Source organism: Orycteropus afer, unplaced genomic scaffold (genome assembly GCF_000298275.1).
Source record: "Orycteropus afer afer isolate SDZICR_OR568_19922 unplaced genomic scaffold, OryAfe1.0 scaffold00027, whole genome shotgun sequence".
Taxonomy (NCBI): domain Eukaryota; kingdom Metazoa; phylum Chordata; class Mammalia; order Tubulidentata; family Orycteropodidae; genus Orycteropus; species Orycteropus afer.
The window spans coordinates 7,944,874-7,958,360 of record NW_006921614.1 but is presented as its reverse complement, the minus strand read 5'-3'; the positions used below and the strand labels follow the sequence as shown (position 1 = coordinate 7,958,360).

Below are 13,487 nucleotides of genomic sequence, written 5' to 3'. Positions count from 1 at the left end.
ATCTTCCTTCTGAGTGGCTGGTGGATTTGAACCACCAGCCTCTGGTTAGTAGTCAAATGCTTTAGGCACTACGCTACCAGAGCTCCTAGAGAGAAGTACAGATAACCCCAATAAATCAAAAGCCACACGTGTGACCCTCTACCTCTATGTTGGCACCATTACTTTGAAAGTATATACCTGTTCATCTGTCATTAAAAAACTAGTTCCTAAAATACAGACCAATATTAGCCCTCCTCTTAGTTACTTATTCCAGCAACATCAATAATACCTAAGAATACAGACATTAAAGAAATATGAAGACAATTTCATCAAAGCTCTGCCAAGACATACCATACTGGCCAGGCACTGTTCTACATACATAAGTGCAGGTGAAAAAGACAACTGTGGACTCATGTATCTACAAGTACATATCTATCTGCATGACAAGTCTGTTGTCTCGAAGAACTATTTGCTAGGCTATTAAGGCTCCTGGTGCTGCCTTCTCATCTTGTGAACTTGAGGACATTTTCATTCAAATGAAGGCACCCCTAGTTTCTACTTTTAAACAACAACCATTCCTACATGCTCTTACTGTTTTCTGATAGCAAATCTTTTACTTCACTGCCTAGCAGTCTGTAGTGTGATAGGAACATTTAAAATATAAAAGTAAGATTACACAAACATATTCCCCTTTGCCCTTCCAATTGTGTTTGATGGATATACTTTTATCAGCATGTGATAAATATTTTATACTGAAACTGTCACTTGGAATTTAGTCTTCACAGTTCTACCCAAACCACCGAAAAGCATTTGGGAATCTCTGACCTGTATTACAGTGAGCACCGCATACCGAGGGGCTGCAGGCTAGCAAAGCCTCTGGAGGCAGTATGGGGACAACTGGAGCAAAACCACCTGACGGGGACCAGCAGCAGCTCCACTGCCTGCATAATTCAGGGATTGAAATTAAACTGTGATGGTGACACATCTCCATTTGGATTTATCTTATCACTGGAGTTTTAAAAACAATTACAGAAAATCAACAGGTTGAAGCATGGAATAAGCTGCAATTCTCTTCCACTTACTGAACATCTATAATGTGCCAAGCACTGTGCTGCTTTACAAACACATTTTCTCTCAGTTTGCTTCACATCTTACCTGGCAGTGTGTGAACAACTGGGCCTATTTTACTCAGAAGGAAAAAGAGTCCTGGAACAAATCATTTGAGCCAGAATGTTCCTCAGAAGCAAGAATGTTGAAACTTTAGCTTGCTTACTTTTTAAAAAAACAAAATTCACTGTTGTTGGGTTGATTCAATATAGTGACCCCGCCTTGGGTTTCTAAGGCTGTATCTCTACGGAAGTAGATTATCCAGTCTTCCTTCTGAAGAGTGTCTGGTGGGTGTGAACTACCAGCCTTCTGGTTAGCAGTCAAATGCCTTAGGCACTACACTACCACAGCATACTTTGTTGTTGTTGTTATGTGCCATCAAGTCGGACCTGACTCATAGTGACGCCTTCTTGGAAGGTTAGCAGTCAAATGCCTTAGGCACTACACTACCACAGCATACTTTGTTGTTGTTGTTATGTGCCATCAAGTCGGACCTGACTCATAGTGACGCCTTCTTGGGTTTCCGAGGCAGTATCACTACGGAAGTAGGAATGCCCAACCTTCCTTCCGAGGAGTGGCTGGTGGGTTTGAACCGCCAGCCTTCTGGTTAGCAGTCAAGTGCCTTAGCCACTATGCTACCAGGGCAACCTTCTTTAGACATCAGGAAAAGACCAATTGCTAGAGATATGTGGTAGGGAGTCAGTGAAAAAGAGGAAAACCTTCCATGAGATAGAAGGACACAATGGTCACAACAAAGACCCAAACATACCAATGGTCATGATGACTGTGCAGGACTGGGCAATTTTTCATTCTGTTATATATAAAGTCACCTTGAGTTGGTGGCAACTTGATGAAAACTAACAACAACAACAAAAACACAAAAGTTCACAGAGCTATGAGTGACACCAGGGTTTGACATGCCTTTGTGACTTCCAACTCCATGTGCCTTTCATCCCCTCAGTGGGTGTGAGAGAAAGTACAGAAGAAAGAGTTCAACAACCTGGCTTCATCCTGTGGAACTGACCTCACTAGACCACCTGTTGTTTTCAGTGTGTTCTGGGGGACAACAATTTACCAGAGGAGTTCATGGCTACATTGTGGGAAGGGGGATGGCCACTTCCCAGCCAGAGAAGGATTTTTACTATGAGTGTTGGTGAGTTAAGGTAACAAACATTACTTCCTGGAGAGCTGCTCTGAGGTTTTCACAGGGCATTAATAGCATCAACTCATTTTGTACTCACGAAAATACAAGGAAGGTAAGCAGATTATATAGGTAGGTAGGTAGGTAGGTAGATAAGCTTAAGTTTCTATATTTGAAAACCTTTGGTCAGAAGGTTATGTCCTTTGCTCATACGGAAGTCAGAGGCAGACTCCTAGACTATAACCAGATCTTCTGATTTGCAGTTTAAAACTCTTTCCTCTGTGCCTTCCTACCAAGTTGTTTTGTCTTTAGTAAGCATGAACGGAAATCTTACTACATCTATGAGGCACTGGGAGTACCATAGTAAGAAAACAACCCTTCACTCTGGAAGTCCATAGACTAAAGGCAAAGACTGACTTAATATGTCATGGCAATATAATGTGATAAATGCTAGACAAAAAAACAAAAACCCACTGCCATCAAGTTGATTTCGACTCATAATGATTGCCACTGGGTTTCAGAGGCAGTAAATCCTCACAGAAGTAGATTGCCCAGTCTTGCTCCTGCGGAGTGGCTGGTGGGTTTGAAACACCAACCTTCTGGTTAGGAGTCAGATGCCTTAGGCACTGTGCTATTATCAGAGCTCCTTAAATGCTACATGTTGTTGTTGTTGTTATATGCCGTCGAGTCAGCCCTGACTCATAGCAACCCCTCCTTGGGTTTCTGAGGCCGTATCACTACGGAAGTAGGATTGCCCAACCTTCCTTCCGAGGAGTGGCTGGTGGGTTTGAACCGCCAGCCTTCTGGTTAGCAGTCAAGCGCCTTAGCCACTATGCTACCAGAGCTCCCTAAATGCTACATAGTAGAGGCATATTTAAGTGCTCTGGTGGCCCAAAGGACAAGAAGATGTCACCAGATAAGAAAGGGAAACAAGCGGACTGAAGGCCTTCCCTGAGGGAGATGGTGATATGCAGAAAGATGCTTATTGGGTGTGTGCACTGTGTACTTTGTACTGAACTAGGTCCATGGGGTATGCAAGCCCCAGCCTTCAAAGACTCTGCAAGGCAGCTGGAGAAAGGTGCTTAGGGCCATGGAGCACTTAGAACGTTGGATAAGTACTTCATAAAGATGAGTGATTACTTGTGTGACAAGCTATAGACAGGATCAAGGCATTTTTCTACTGCATTAAGCTGCCTGGAAGAAGAAAAAGTGTGGTCTTAGTGGAGAAGTATGGGATGAGTTTTAGAAAAGTGTCTAATAATAATAATAACTTTAATATTATGAAAAATACAATTATATAGACTTTATACAAACTTTAAATAACAGCTAATTATAAAAACCTAAACAAAGCAAAATACTAAGTTTGGCTCTGCTAAGATAGAACCTGGTCCAAAGCATGAGGCAAACTCATCTTTGCTCCCTCTCCTGGTTCTCCTGCCCCATGCCCCCTCAAAAGCTCTGCTGAGTCCCTGTGAAGAAACCTCATTAGTAAATGGGGTCACTAGGATCTATTACCTGTCAGAAAGGTTGGCTTCATTTCCCAGCTCTCAGGCCCCCTGCAGTCGCCAGATCTTTGTAACATTCTGCCATAGCTGGGTGTTAAAAGCTTTTACAAAGTGTAGCCCAAGGCTGTTCTCAAAAAAGGCCCTGATGGCAAAGAACCAGCATTACCTAAGTACAGCCTTATGCAAGCCAGTCCCTCCCACATGCTCCACAAAACACAATCTGTGACATCTCTGCAGCTGAGCTTTCTTTTTAAAGTCAATTCATAAAGACAGAAGGTCAGTGACATAACTCTTGGTCGAAACCTAACATCCATAAGTATGCTTCTAGAATCTAACAATTACTATCAGTTATTTTCAGAATCAGAAGATGTTAGGGTGCAAGGGATTTTAGAGAGGGTTGGAGCAACTCTCATTATCCACATGAGGAAGCTGGTCCCGGGAGGCAGGCTGCAGTTGGAGTGGGGGTATTTACCAAGCTCTTAGTGCATGCCTGGGAGCTCTGGTGGCATAGTGCCTAAGGCATCTGACTGCTAACCAGAAGGCTGGAGGTCCACCAGCCACTCCTGGGAAGGAAGGTTGGGCAATCTACTTCCATAGTGATACTGCCTTGGAAACCCAAGGAAGGGTTGCTATGCATTGGATCCGGCTGGGCGGCAGTGAGTTTGGTTTGTTTTGGTTTAGTGCATGCCTATTTGTGTAGGTAATTCTGGAATGTATTCACTTACTAGTGAAATGGAATAAACTCTTGAAAGAAATTCCAACTCCAATCTCAACAAGGCAGTTAAACGTAGGTGTTAAATACAGTAACTTTATTGAGGTAAGGAAAAAAAAAATCCTTGCACTATTAGGGATCTTAGAAACCAAACATTTGGAAGAAAGGAAAATACTTAAAATACTGGTTAAATTCTGCATAAGCATTATTCAATAATGGAGATTATTATGGTATCACATCATAGAGAATTTTTAGTATCTCTGGATTATTTATAATTTACCAATCCATGAAATGACAGCCTTAATTACCAGACTGGAGAAAACATAAAATTTTTGACATAAAATTTGGCTTTGGTATTTCAAAACCACAAGTACACAGCTAACATTATCATCCCTGTGCTTTAAGTAGAAAAACTAAATGGTAATTAAGTTTTTAAAATGATGAAATATCATGACCAAAAATAGAGAGCTACTTAATCACAGCGTTAGGATTTAAATTTAGATAGATCTTGTTCAAAACCTCTGTTCTTATCCATCACTCCTATTAGGTTTCAGGGGAAAAAATCCAGTGTTTTAGACTGATAGATTTATAATTTGGAGAAATCCCTGTAACAGCACCAGTGAACTGGTCTTTATATAGACACAGATTGTTGCTGTTGGGTGCAGTCAAGTTGATCCCATCATATCTAACAAGAAAATTAAACTTGAGATATGAAATGCTCAAGAAATGAGCACAAGTACTCATAGACACACTGGGCATGGGGTCACTCCCTTCGGCACAGATGATACTGGTACAGAAATGCAAATTAACACAAACAAGGGGAAGCCCCTTTTCTTGCCCTTCCTAATAGATGCGATGTTACTCCTTTGTCAGCTTGTAAGAAAATCATCTGCACAGGCAGGACTAGAATCAACTTTGATGACTCTAAAGGATAAGCCTGGCAGGAAAGCACTGGAATGTTTCCACTGGAGGGTCCTTCAGTGAAGGACTGTCAGGAAAAGCACAATTGGTGTTGCAACCTTCAACTCTATGGGGAAATTCTGAGCAAACACTTTAAATCAAGAGGCTGAACTTTAACATTTTCAGAGTGTGGTTTTTGTATTTTGTTATTTTATTTGTTTGAAGGCAGAGAAAATGAGAATTTTTCTTTTTTTTTAAATAAAAGAAATGATAACGGTGTCCGGCTCAGAGGGATCTAGCTATTTATTCATCAACCCACAGAGGGTTAACTGTTGCTTTTTCAGAAGCATTTTAAATGGACAATATTTAAAAAAAAAAATTGATTTCTTTATTCATTTCCAAAGCCTTGTTTAGCTTTGGTCAAGATAAAGTCACCCACAATGTGGTTCCCTCTTCTGAGAACTAGCTAACAAATGAGGAAGGAGGTGGGACCACTGTTCTTGTAATTGTGTGAACTTGGAAAAATTGTTCGAACATGCTCAGTCTGAAGTTCCTCACCTAAAAATTTAGCACCATTCTCACTGTGCTGCTGTTAGGAGAAACCAAGTGATGTACTCAGCGTGCCAGTGTAGTGTCTGGTGAGTATACAATGAGTCAACCACTGATGACAAAAAGTCATTACTGCTATTGTCATAATCATTGTCATCATCATCACCATCATCAATAACATGGCTTTTATACAGACAGGGTAAATAAGACACAGCAGTAACTTGCCCAGGATCACACAGCAAGTTACTATCTGAGCAGAGATTTGACTTTCCACCTCTCACCTATGAGATCAGTAGTCCCTCTCCATCAGAGTTCATAATACTAGAGTAGCGCCTACAGCACCTGACTGGGGCAATCTACTTCTGTAGTGATACTGCCTCAGAAACCCAAGGAGGGATCGCTACGAGTTGGGTCTGACTTGACGGCACATAACAACAACAACAACAACAACAACTTTTGTGTAAGTGTTTCAGCAACAAAAATAGTTGTTCAAGGAATTCCACAGTAAACAGCTATAGCAGACTAAATGGTAGAAGGATAGGTACTATAATAAAAATTCCCAAATGAAATTCTCCCAAAAGCTTCCCATGACCAGCATTACTACCGCCTTCTTCCTGAGTGCTTTTGCACATGGAAATATACAGCTCTTGTTGTACAAGACAAATGCAGAGGAGAAAATAGGTTTCTTCTAGAAAGGAATGGAATCTTGTTCGGTGCATGTGTCAACCTTGGAAGAATCAAGCAGATTTAAGAAGCTATTTCCAATCATGAGAGAGGCACTCCTTTTATAAGAATGCCAAGGACTACTATTGCCCCAGACAAGGGGAATTACTTGGATTTCTTGAAAAAGCACAGAGGGAGGAAATTAGTTTAAATTCTTATATGAAGAAATCTTTTTATAGCTGCAGAGGAACTATATATTGAACAGATGGAAAAAAAGAATGTCATACATATATGAAGCTACAAACCTCAACAATCCTTCCATGGCCCTGCTTTCTTAAACTTGCACAGAGGGGTTGAGGAACTTTTCATTCACACTGGAAGATTTCATATTGCTAAGAGATACACAGTTCACTTTGGGGGCAATTCCGGTCATTGAATATACATTCACGTTGGCTACCTTTGGACTTCTATTGACATTCAAGAGTACTTAAATCTCCTTTTCCTCCAACTGCTTTATTATTATTAATTTTAAATATGTAGCTTGATCCTTTGGTCTAATCTTAGTTGATCTTACAGATGTAGAAGAAAATGCTATTGGAATATGGAACACACTTTAAACACTATCTATTTCTATTCTGTTAAATGAGAAAATAGATGACATCATGGAACTGGGGGTGAGGGCCTGTTTCTAAAGAGTCAAAACAAGAAAGAATTTCTACAAGGTTCTAACAGACCTCCATCCTACTGTGCCTCTAAAGAGCTTATAGGACATAGAGTGGGTGCACAATAGATATCTGTGGAAAGAAAATGTAGGAGTGGAATTTCAAAATAACAGTCTATTTGATTTCTCCAGCAGATTGTATTTAATGTAGTGGAGAAGCTGGGGAGCAGGGAGAAGTTCGACCAAGAAAAAACTTGTTTTAACATTAAAGTGGGGGTAGTGAAAGGCATTTAAATCTTTCTTTTTGCTTGTCATTGATCAGATTATTGCTTTTCAGCTACTATTTTATTTTCTTTGGAAGAAAATGGTCTAATCAGATATGCTCCAGTATCAATAACATATCTTCTGCCAGGAAGGAAAAAGGGTAATAGCAGAGGTACTACCACCATTAATAATGTAATTTTCTGACTTTCCTTGTAGCAGAAATGTTAAACCAAGAGAAGTTTTTGCAATTTATGATGGTATACATGGTCATCTGCAGCCTAAACTCTGTGGAGTTAAGTGCTTGGTGAAATACTGTCAAGGAAAACTGGGCATAGGGTAATTTACTCTGAAATGTACCAGTAGTGTCTGCAAAAAAGAAGGGGACAGATATTTATGTGCAAAGTTGAAGTATGAAATTTTAGAGCCAGAAGTAGCTTTAGAATTCAGAGTAAAATTCTTTCGTTTTACAGATAAGGAAACTGAAGGCTCACAGAAATTCTCTTGTTCAAGCTTAAAATCACATAAGCTTCCTACCCTCCGACCCCAGTATCTGAAGCATTTTATTGTATTTTTCCCAGTGAAAATCAATGATTAGCAATAAATCGTTTCATCTTTTAAGGGCCCCTAACTTACAGACTGATTTCCTTTTATTCCATCAAAGCAACAGCCAAGTAAATTTTAGAAATTCCTCCTGACTGTCAAAAGGGTACTTAAATGTGTACATCTGAGGAGATGCCTCAAAGGATCTAAAACAACCTTACTTTTTACCAGACACTGGTAAACATGACAGATCCTTACCCTCAAGACTTAACATTATTTTAGGTTTTGCTTAGTGTTGTAAAAAAGCTAAAGCATGGTTAGGGGACAGAGTGACAGAAGGTAGAAGGTTATTTCAGACAGTGAGGCCAGGGAAAGCTGCTGTGACTCGGTGAAACCTGAGCAAAGGCCTGAATGAAGAGGGAGAGCGAGCTGTGGAGGTCTTTTTTTTTTCTTCTTCACAGCTGCAGATACATACTTTTTTTCATACCTGCAATATACTTATATACTGAACAGACAGAAAAAATGAATGTCACACACAGGTTAAGCTTAGAACTAAAACCCCTTCCCATGGCCCTGCTTTGTTAAACTTGTACAGGAGGCTGAGAAATTTTTCATTAACACTGAAAGGCTTTATATACTCAAAAGATACAGGAGAGCCTGGAAGGGACTGTTCTGAGCAGGGAAACAGCATGTGTGAAGGCTCTAAGGTGGGAACAAGCTGATTGTGCTGCAGGAACAGTAATAAGGTCATTGAAATAGTGTGAGTTAGGGGGGAGGAGAGCAGTGGAGGGCCTTTGAGGGTTTTGTCATAAGAGGTTGGGTTAGATCTGAAGAGGGACTTGATCTGGTTTTCCTTTTAAAAATAATCACTCTGGCTGTGGGTGTGGAAAACAGACTACAGGAGCAAACAGGGAGACAAATTATAATACGAATACAGTGGCCATTGCAGAGAACAGTAAGCAAAAATAGACTCTCCATTTTGTATTAAGGCGCCCTGGCAGAGTAGTGCCTAAGGCACTTGACTGCTAACCAGAAGACTGGCAGTTCAAACCCATCAGCCACTCCTCTGAAGGAAGGTTGGGCAATCTACTTCCATAGGGATACTGCCTTGGAAACCCAAGGAGGGGTTGGTATGAGTTGTGTCCGACTCGAGGGCACATAACAACAAGAACAACAACAACGAACAACCTTGTTTTAGGCCATTGTTGTTGTTGTTGTTATGTGCCGTCAAGTCGGCCCCGACTCATAGTGACCCCTCCTTGGGTTTCCGAGGCAGTATCACTACGGAAGTAGGATTGCCCAACCTTCCTTCCGAGGAGTGGTTGGTGGGTTTGAACTGCCAGCCTTCTGGTTAGCAGTCCAGTGCCTCAGGCACTATGCTACCAGGAAGTATGGAAATCAAAGTTCAGAGACAGACCAGCCACTCCTCGGAAGGAAGGTTGGGCAATCCTACTTCCGTAGTGATACTGCCTCGGAAACCCAAGGAGGGGTCGCTATGAGTCGGGGCCGACTTGACGGCACATAACAACAACAACAACAATGGCCTAAAACAAGGTTGTTTGTTGTTGTTGTTCTTGTTGTTATGTGCCCTCGAGTCGGACCCAACTCATACCAACCCCTCCTTGGGTTTCCAAGGCAGTATCCCTATGGAAGTAGATTGCCCAACCCATTAGTCCAAGGTAAATGTACACCAGCTTATAGTGAGGTGGCTGGGGAAGCCCACCACATCTTATGTCCTAACTATGGTGCATGGGGTGCTTAGAATTAGGAATCACTTTGATATGAAAAGGAAGAACTTCTTAGCTGCAGACATGTAATTGCCTAAGTGGTTCTCTGAAGGAGTGGGAATGCTTTCACTATCAAGGCCTCTGAGGAAAGTCTTTGGGGATAACATAATTGCTTGTAGTTCTACTAGGATAACATGAAGGCCCTGGGTTAGAAAGTTGTTGTTTTGTTGTTAGGTGCTGTCAAGTTGGCTGACTCATAGTGACCCTACATACCACAGAATGAAACACTGCCTGGTCCTATGGCATCCTCACAATCTTTGCTATACTTAAGCCCATGGTTGCAGCCACTGTGTCAATCCACCTCATTGAGGGGTTTCCTCCTTTCTGCTGCCCCTCTACTTTACCAAGAATGATACCATATTCCAGGGACTGGTTGGTTTTGACTTTGGAGAGTAGCAAGAACTCCCCAGCCATCAGGGGAGGTGCTGTTGTCAGGCCATCCTGAAGAAGGTGCTCTTACCCAGGCAAACCAGTACAACTGTTCTAAAGGACACTGGGCTCCAGTGTTTAAGAGTCCATACTGGATGTCTATGGGGATGGTGGTGGTTCAGGGATAGAATATAGTCATCTCTGCTGGAGACCCAGGTTCAATTCCAGCTCAATGCAGCTCAAGTGCAGCCACCATCCGTCAATGGAGGCTGTTGTGTGCTATGATGCTGAACAAATTTCAGTGGAGCTTTCAGACTAAGATGGGCCAGAAAGGCCTGGTAATCCACTTCTGAAAATAAGCCAGTGAAAGCCCTATGGATCACAATGGTCCAATCTTGTTGTGTGTGGGGTGGCCGAGAGTCGGGACGACCTGACGGCAACTAACAACAACAATGGGGGATGTCTAATAAGGACCACAATCAAGCCATTTTCCAAAAGGGTAGTTTTAGTATTTAAAACCAAGAAGTGACAGAGAGAATTAGATATAACAGAAGTCAACATGGCACAGAATATGTACAGACCCTCTTTTCTAAGCATTTTATACACTGAACAGCTTTACACTAAGGATAAAACCAGCCTGCTGTAAAACTGCTTGCCAACTTCTACCCAAGAAGGTGCCAATGAAATGAATCTTTCTGAGTTTAAGCAAAATAAGGACTTGGGCTGCTTATTTTTACAAGTTCCAATTCTAAAGGATCCCATAGAATCTAATCACTGCTGACTGGAAAAGGCCACCAACCTACATTTTTAAAATGGTGGCTCATTTATTTGTCACTGTCAATTTATGCACATGTGCAGAGCACTTTCTTTTTCTTACTCTCCTATTACCCTTTCATGCCTTTAGTCAACTTGTCTGAATGTGGCAAAGTTATTCTACTGCTAGCTAGAAAGCTGTAGAATTCAAGGAGGGGTGTCAGAATCTGAAATGTTATGCTAGAAGAAACTATTCCATTATGTAGGCAATATAAAGAGCTCTGGTAGCATAATGCCTAAAGGACTTGATTGCTAACCAGAAGACTGGCAGTTCAAGCCCACCAGCCACTCCTCGGAAGGAAGGTTGGGCAACCTACTTCCATAGAGATACTGCCTTGGAAACCCAAGAAGGGGTTGCTATGAGTCAGGTCTGACTTGATGGCACAAAACAACAACAGGCAAAATAACAGGATTTTTAATATTGACATACTGCTTCTTTTCTGAATTCTGTGTAGGATCAACCACGAAGAAGAATTCAGGGAAAAACTGTCACCTGGTGTCACGCCAGCCAAACTATCATCCCCTGGTGCCGTTAAAGATGCCTTCTACAAAATACTGGAACAGTACTTAAGGAAAATAGTAAGGGTTCTTCCCCTCCACACTTTATAAACAAATTTACTGCAAATAAGAAAGAAAAACCAATGGGAGCTGAAATGGAGCTTATGGGGCACTTGTTGATAAGTCAAAGAACAACAGTGTAACAGGTGATTTTCTTAGATGGTGAGAAAACCAACTAATAGAAGATGACTTTAGCTTTTTGACTCCCTAATTAATTTTGCAGAAAGATAGACACATCACACTACCCAGGAAGCCATGCTGCTGCAGATGCTCCACCCCACCTCATGAGAAAGAGAAGAGCAAGCACAAACCAAAGTGATTGCTGGACCTGCTCCAAAATAAAAATAAATAATAATAAAAAAACCACTTTATGGGGTCCTTTTTGGAGTCAACACCTAAGCAGCTGTGCTATATATCATCTGTCCCTGCAGACACCTCTTCCATGTGGCAACATCACCCAGGTTCACTATACTGATGATGTCTTCAAGAGGTCAACATTCTAATTACAATAAATAATGAACTTAAAATGCTAGAAAAAGTAGACTATACTTAAATCCTTTGACATCTGTCCATATGTAAATCTGCAATCCATCTTATAAAGACTTAGATTTAAAAAAAAAAAAAAAAAAGTCACATTAAAGTTTTACCACACTTAAAAGTGTCAGCTTCCAAACAAAAAGATGCATTTCTGGAAATTCTAGAGAGCTGATATTTTCCTTTATATCCACCTTGAATTCAGTATTATGATAGGTTATCTTTCCATGTCTATATGAGTAAGATGAACAGAGTTTCATGATGCTGCAATGTAAATCATAAACACCAAAAGCAGTGATGTCCAATCCAGGGGGACATGTCAAGGCTTAGAGCTCTTCATGAAAGTACAGCAAATCACTGAGCCATCTTACCTGTCGACGAATTATTCCCAGGTCTCTTTTGGCTTTATTCACTAGGTTCTGAATTTCTACAGGATCCTTTACATTTTTATTTTCTCTGAAGGCATCTCTTATCCTCCTGATAGCATAAGTTCTAAATGAAATTCACAGAAAAAAAGGAAAGGCGTCAGCATGTCTGATGTTATGCTTTTAAATCAATTAAAAAGCTATTCTCTTAGAATTAACTGCCTAATATTGCTGTATGGATAATCCACTTTGATCTTTGCTCTCAGGACAGCTCCATCCATTACTAGTCTGGCGTGACTAAGCAAGAAGACTTAGGAAAATAAACCCACTGCAAACAAGTCACATACAAATGTCATTCCCCCCACAGTGCTATCAAGTCAATTACGACTCACTGCGACCCTTCAAGACAGAATAGAATTGTCCTATGGGGTTTCCAAGGCTGTAAATCTTTATGGAAGCAGACTGCTTCATCTTTCTCTCATGGAGTGACTAGTGGGTTTGAACCACCAAACTTTTGGTTAGCAGCCAAATGCTTTAACAACCACTATGCCACTAGAGCTCCTTTACAAACGGCAAACTACTACGGAAATGCTCCTTAGATTGCTGGTCCCTTAGATTGTTAGGCACAATCTGGCTTTGCTCCATTAACGTGGATAATCAAACCCTGGTTGTGAAGAGACAAATCAATAATTAAGAGCTTACATGATGCATCATGTATGTGTGCATCAAGACAGTGATCTTTGCTGGACTCAGGTTAGTGTTTCAATCTCTGCCTTAACTTTTGGCAGTCACTTGGTCTCTGAAACATAAAACATAAGGATGTGATATGGGATTATACCAAGATGCTCCCAACTAGCAAGTGCATGCATCTGCACCGACATGTGCACACATCCGTATGCACACCCACTTCCCCAGATAGAGGTTACACACAGCGTAGGTTAGCAGCTAAAGAGCAAGGCTTTTGAATCAGATAGGCTTAGGTTTGAATCCTTGCCACAGTTCCTACTATTTGTGTGAAGTCAGGGAAACTTCTTAGCATA

The 13,487-nt window shown here is 41.1% G+C and overlaps 1 protein-coding gene across 1 annotated transcript in view; it reads right to left on the bottom strand.

Annotated features, from left to right (window-relative positions):
* The window catches only part of LYRM4 (LYR motif containing 4), a 246,954-nt gene that overhangs the window by 153,758 nt on the left and 79,709 nt on the right, over positions 1 to 13,487 (bottom strand). The window contains exon 2 of the mRNA XM_007935348.1: positions 12,454 to 12,574. Coding sequence (XP_007933539.1) covers positions 12,454 to 12,574 — 121 coding nt within the window. The remainder of the gene's footprint in view (positions 1 to 12,453; positions 12,575 to 13,487) is intronic.